This window comes from Silene latifolia, chromosome 1 (assembly GCF_048544455.1).
Source record: "Silene latifolia isolate original U9 population chromosome 1, ASM4854445v1, whole genome shotgun sequence".
Classification (NCBI taxonomy): domain Eukaryota; kingdom Viridiplantae; phylum Streptophyta; class Magnoliopsida; order Caryophyllales; family Caryophyllaceae; genus Silene; species Silene latifolia.
In genome coordinates this window covers 181,791,731-181,794,933 of record NC_133526.1, presented here as the reverse complement: position 1 = coordinate 181,794,933, position 3,203 = coordinate 181,791,731, and the positions used below count along the sequence as shown (strand labels likewise).

The following is a 3,203-nucleotide window of genomic DNA, read 5'->3' as shown; positions in this document are numbered from 1 at the left end:
CTTACACAAAACGACAACAACATATATATACTTACACATCGCTTTATATATATAAACAAAACACTTTTCCTTTCATAATTCTAACATGCCACATTATAAATCAAACATCATGCTTTTCAATCAATCAACATACAATTCATGTCATCATCATCTTTCAATTCATATCTCCTATCCTCCACATGCATACGCCCACCGATTCACACCATATATTACTATATAGATACACAAAGCACAAGATAAACACGTAACGATCCCGACACATACCCCATGTGACCGGTTCAAAATTGTAGGGCGAGTTCGTGACTTTAGGACGTCTCCCAAGTCTTTGCATTAGCTCCTACAACTCCTACCCGGGTTCATTTTAGTTTGACTCCCTATGTTCATTAGGTTCATTGGTTACAGGTTTCAAGATCAACGCTCTGATACCACTTTGTGACACCCCCATACTCCAAGTGCCTTACCAAGACTACTTAAGGTATGAGAACGTCACCATCTCGGTTACCAGAGGCAATGATAATCAAATGACAATAAAGAAACATACTTAAATAGCAATATAGTTTAAAGTGATTACATGACCAAAACCCAAAACTGACAAAAGTGAAATACAAATGTTCTCAAACCAAAAGTACTAAACAGCTAATCCAAAAACAGCGGAAGACTCTAAGACTGCATCGTGGTGACTCATCCCAGCTAACCCAAACGCACCATCTCGTACCTGCTCAACAACTGCTCACCATCCCCGAATGGATCACCACAATTTTTAAAACATTTAACGGGGTCAGTACTAATTACATAAAACAATGCCACAAGGAAACAAGAACACAAATAGCTCAACAAAACCCCAGTCTCCATCACCAATCTCCACATAACTGACTACACACTAAAGTGTGTAGTCCTGCCAGAGTACCCATCGCAATAAGTACACCACGCCGCCAGTGGGGGACCGCAGCCGTACCCACCAAATCCCCGCTCATCTCCATTGAGCGATAAACCCAAGTTCATTAATGTGCACATCCCCTCTGTGACGGGTTCTACAGAGGGCGAATCAAGGGCGTGAAGACACTCCCGCAAGTGACTCCACTCAGCCAGGGATGCGCCCCGAAAATCACAGACAGATACAAACCAATCAATAATATGAAATCAACAACCGACAAGATCAACCAACAATATAATCAACCATTAATCACAACAACAATCACCACACATTATGTAACTAATACTGAGTAGGGAAAACCCTACCTGGAAATGCAAACACCGACAGACGATCAAGCAGCTAAGTCAGAATCTCTCCTCAACGAATCCTCCTCCTATACATACATACATACAATCACAACCATATTCACATAAACCACCCAAAACCCCCAAATCACCCAATTAGGGTTTAACCAACTTTAACAAAAACATTATAAAACTTATATGTAAAGCTTACCCTCGACACAAGGATCACAAAGGTGTAAAGAACAACGAAATCCGACACTCCTAGCTCCGGGATTTGCTAATAATGCGGCGAGGGTGATTCAACGTAACTTCTTAATCTTCTCTTGAAGGTTATTAGGTTGAAAAAGTGTTTTAAGAGAAAGTGACGAAAGTCTTAAATATATTTTTTTTTTGATAAAATGTAAGCTTTCATTAAATTAAAAGAAGGTCGCGACCATACACCGTGCTAAGACGACCCATTCTGGGCCAGACTAGACACGTCCAAAACAAAAACATTAGAAAAGCGGCTAGGCCCAAGGCACATACAGCCCAACAAAAGCACCGACACTCTCCATTCTTACCCTATTTCAATCTAACAACAAAACCAAATAACAGGAGACAGAGGAGAGAGAGTTGCGGCGACTCTCAAGCTCCACATAAACTATGGATCCATTGATCCTTAAGCTTTTTCTTCCTTATCACAATCTTAGCTATCCAAGTCTTCATATCTTTGATGATTCCGATAGCCACAAGTTCTGATCTGATAATGTTATCTTCATGTTTGCTGCGATTTCTCTGATGCCAGATGGAATACATCATTGCATTGATGATTCCATTGATAGTATCCTTTTTATCCTGGGATCCAGGAATGTCCATCCGCCAGTCATTCATATCATCCCGAGGTAAGATGAACCCCATCCATTGTTCAACTTCACTAATGATTCTCTGGCTATAATTACAGGTAAAGAAGAGGTGCTCCAAGGTTTCGGTTCCATCTCCGCAAATAAGGCAGGTAGTATCAATGTCTAATCCAAAGCTTTTCAGTTTTTCATTTGTGTTCAATCCTTTGTGGAAGTATATCCATGCTAGAAAGCTGTGTTTGGGAATAGTCATTTGATTCAAAACCAAAGACGTCCAAGGAGTACTGTCATTTTTATGTCTGAGATACTCGTACCCCTTGGCAATGGTGTATGCTTTACCAGGGATATCTCAGTGACCTTGTAAGTATGAGTCAATAAGAAGATCCCTCACTTTTCAAACTTTTCTCCAATACCAGCTGGTGTCTTCAGTCGGCACATAGCATTTCCAGTCTTGTGCTTTAAGATAAGTATGACTAACCCATTTAACCAAAAGGTGATCAGCCTTAGCATAGATCCACCACAAGAGTTTACCCAACGCAGCCTTATTCCAAACTAGGTCATCTTTGAGATCAAGACCCCCTTCAGACTTAGGCTTACAGATTTTGGACCATCCTACCAAAGGAGTCCTCATATAATCAGTGCCCCCATCCCAGAGGAAGTTTCTGCAAATTGCTTCTATGCGAGCTATAACTCCACTTGGCAAAATGAACATTTGAGCCCAGTAATTATGGTAAGTTTTCAACACAGATTTTATCAGGACTAATCTACCTGCATAATATTACTTCCTGGTACCCAGCCCCCTGATTTTATTCATGAGTTTCTCAATAATGGGAGCACAGTCATGAGCAGTCAGCCTAGTAGTTTTGATGGGAACTCCCAAGTATCTAAAAGGGAGAGTCCCTTCCACACACCCAGAGACCTGGAGAATAGCATGTTTGATTTCTTCCTTGACCCCATTAAAATACACATTGGACTTACCCTTACTCATCTTCAATCCTGAAGCAATAGAAAAGGTAGAGAAGGTTCTGAGGATAATCATGATGGACTGCACATCTCCTTTGCAAAAGAGGAGAAGATCATCTGCAAACATCAAATGAGAGAGCCTCAAAGGCTTACACAGGGGATGATAGTGAAAATTCATTGTCT

The 3,203-nt window shown here is 40.8% G+C and overlaps 1 protein-coding gene across 1 annotated transcript; it reads right to left on the bottom strand.

The window, feature by feature from the left end:
* Positions 1-1,842: 1,842 nt before the first annotated feature.
* On the bottom strand, positions 1,843-2,769 carry LOC141588452 (uncharacterized). The gene is made up of 2 exons (XM_074409895.1): positions 2,471-2,769; positions 1,843-2,290 (listed from the first exon to the last, which is right to left on the bottom strand). The coding sequence occupies exons 1-2, from the start codon at positions 2,767-2,769 to the stop codon at positions 1,843-1,845; spliced, it is 747 nt and encodes a 248-aa protein (XP_074265996.1).
* Positions 2,770-3,203: the final 434 nt, after the last annotated feature.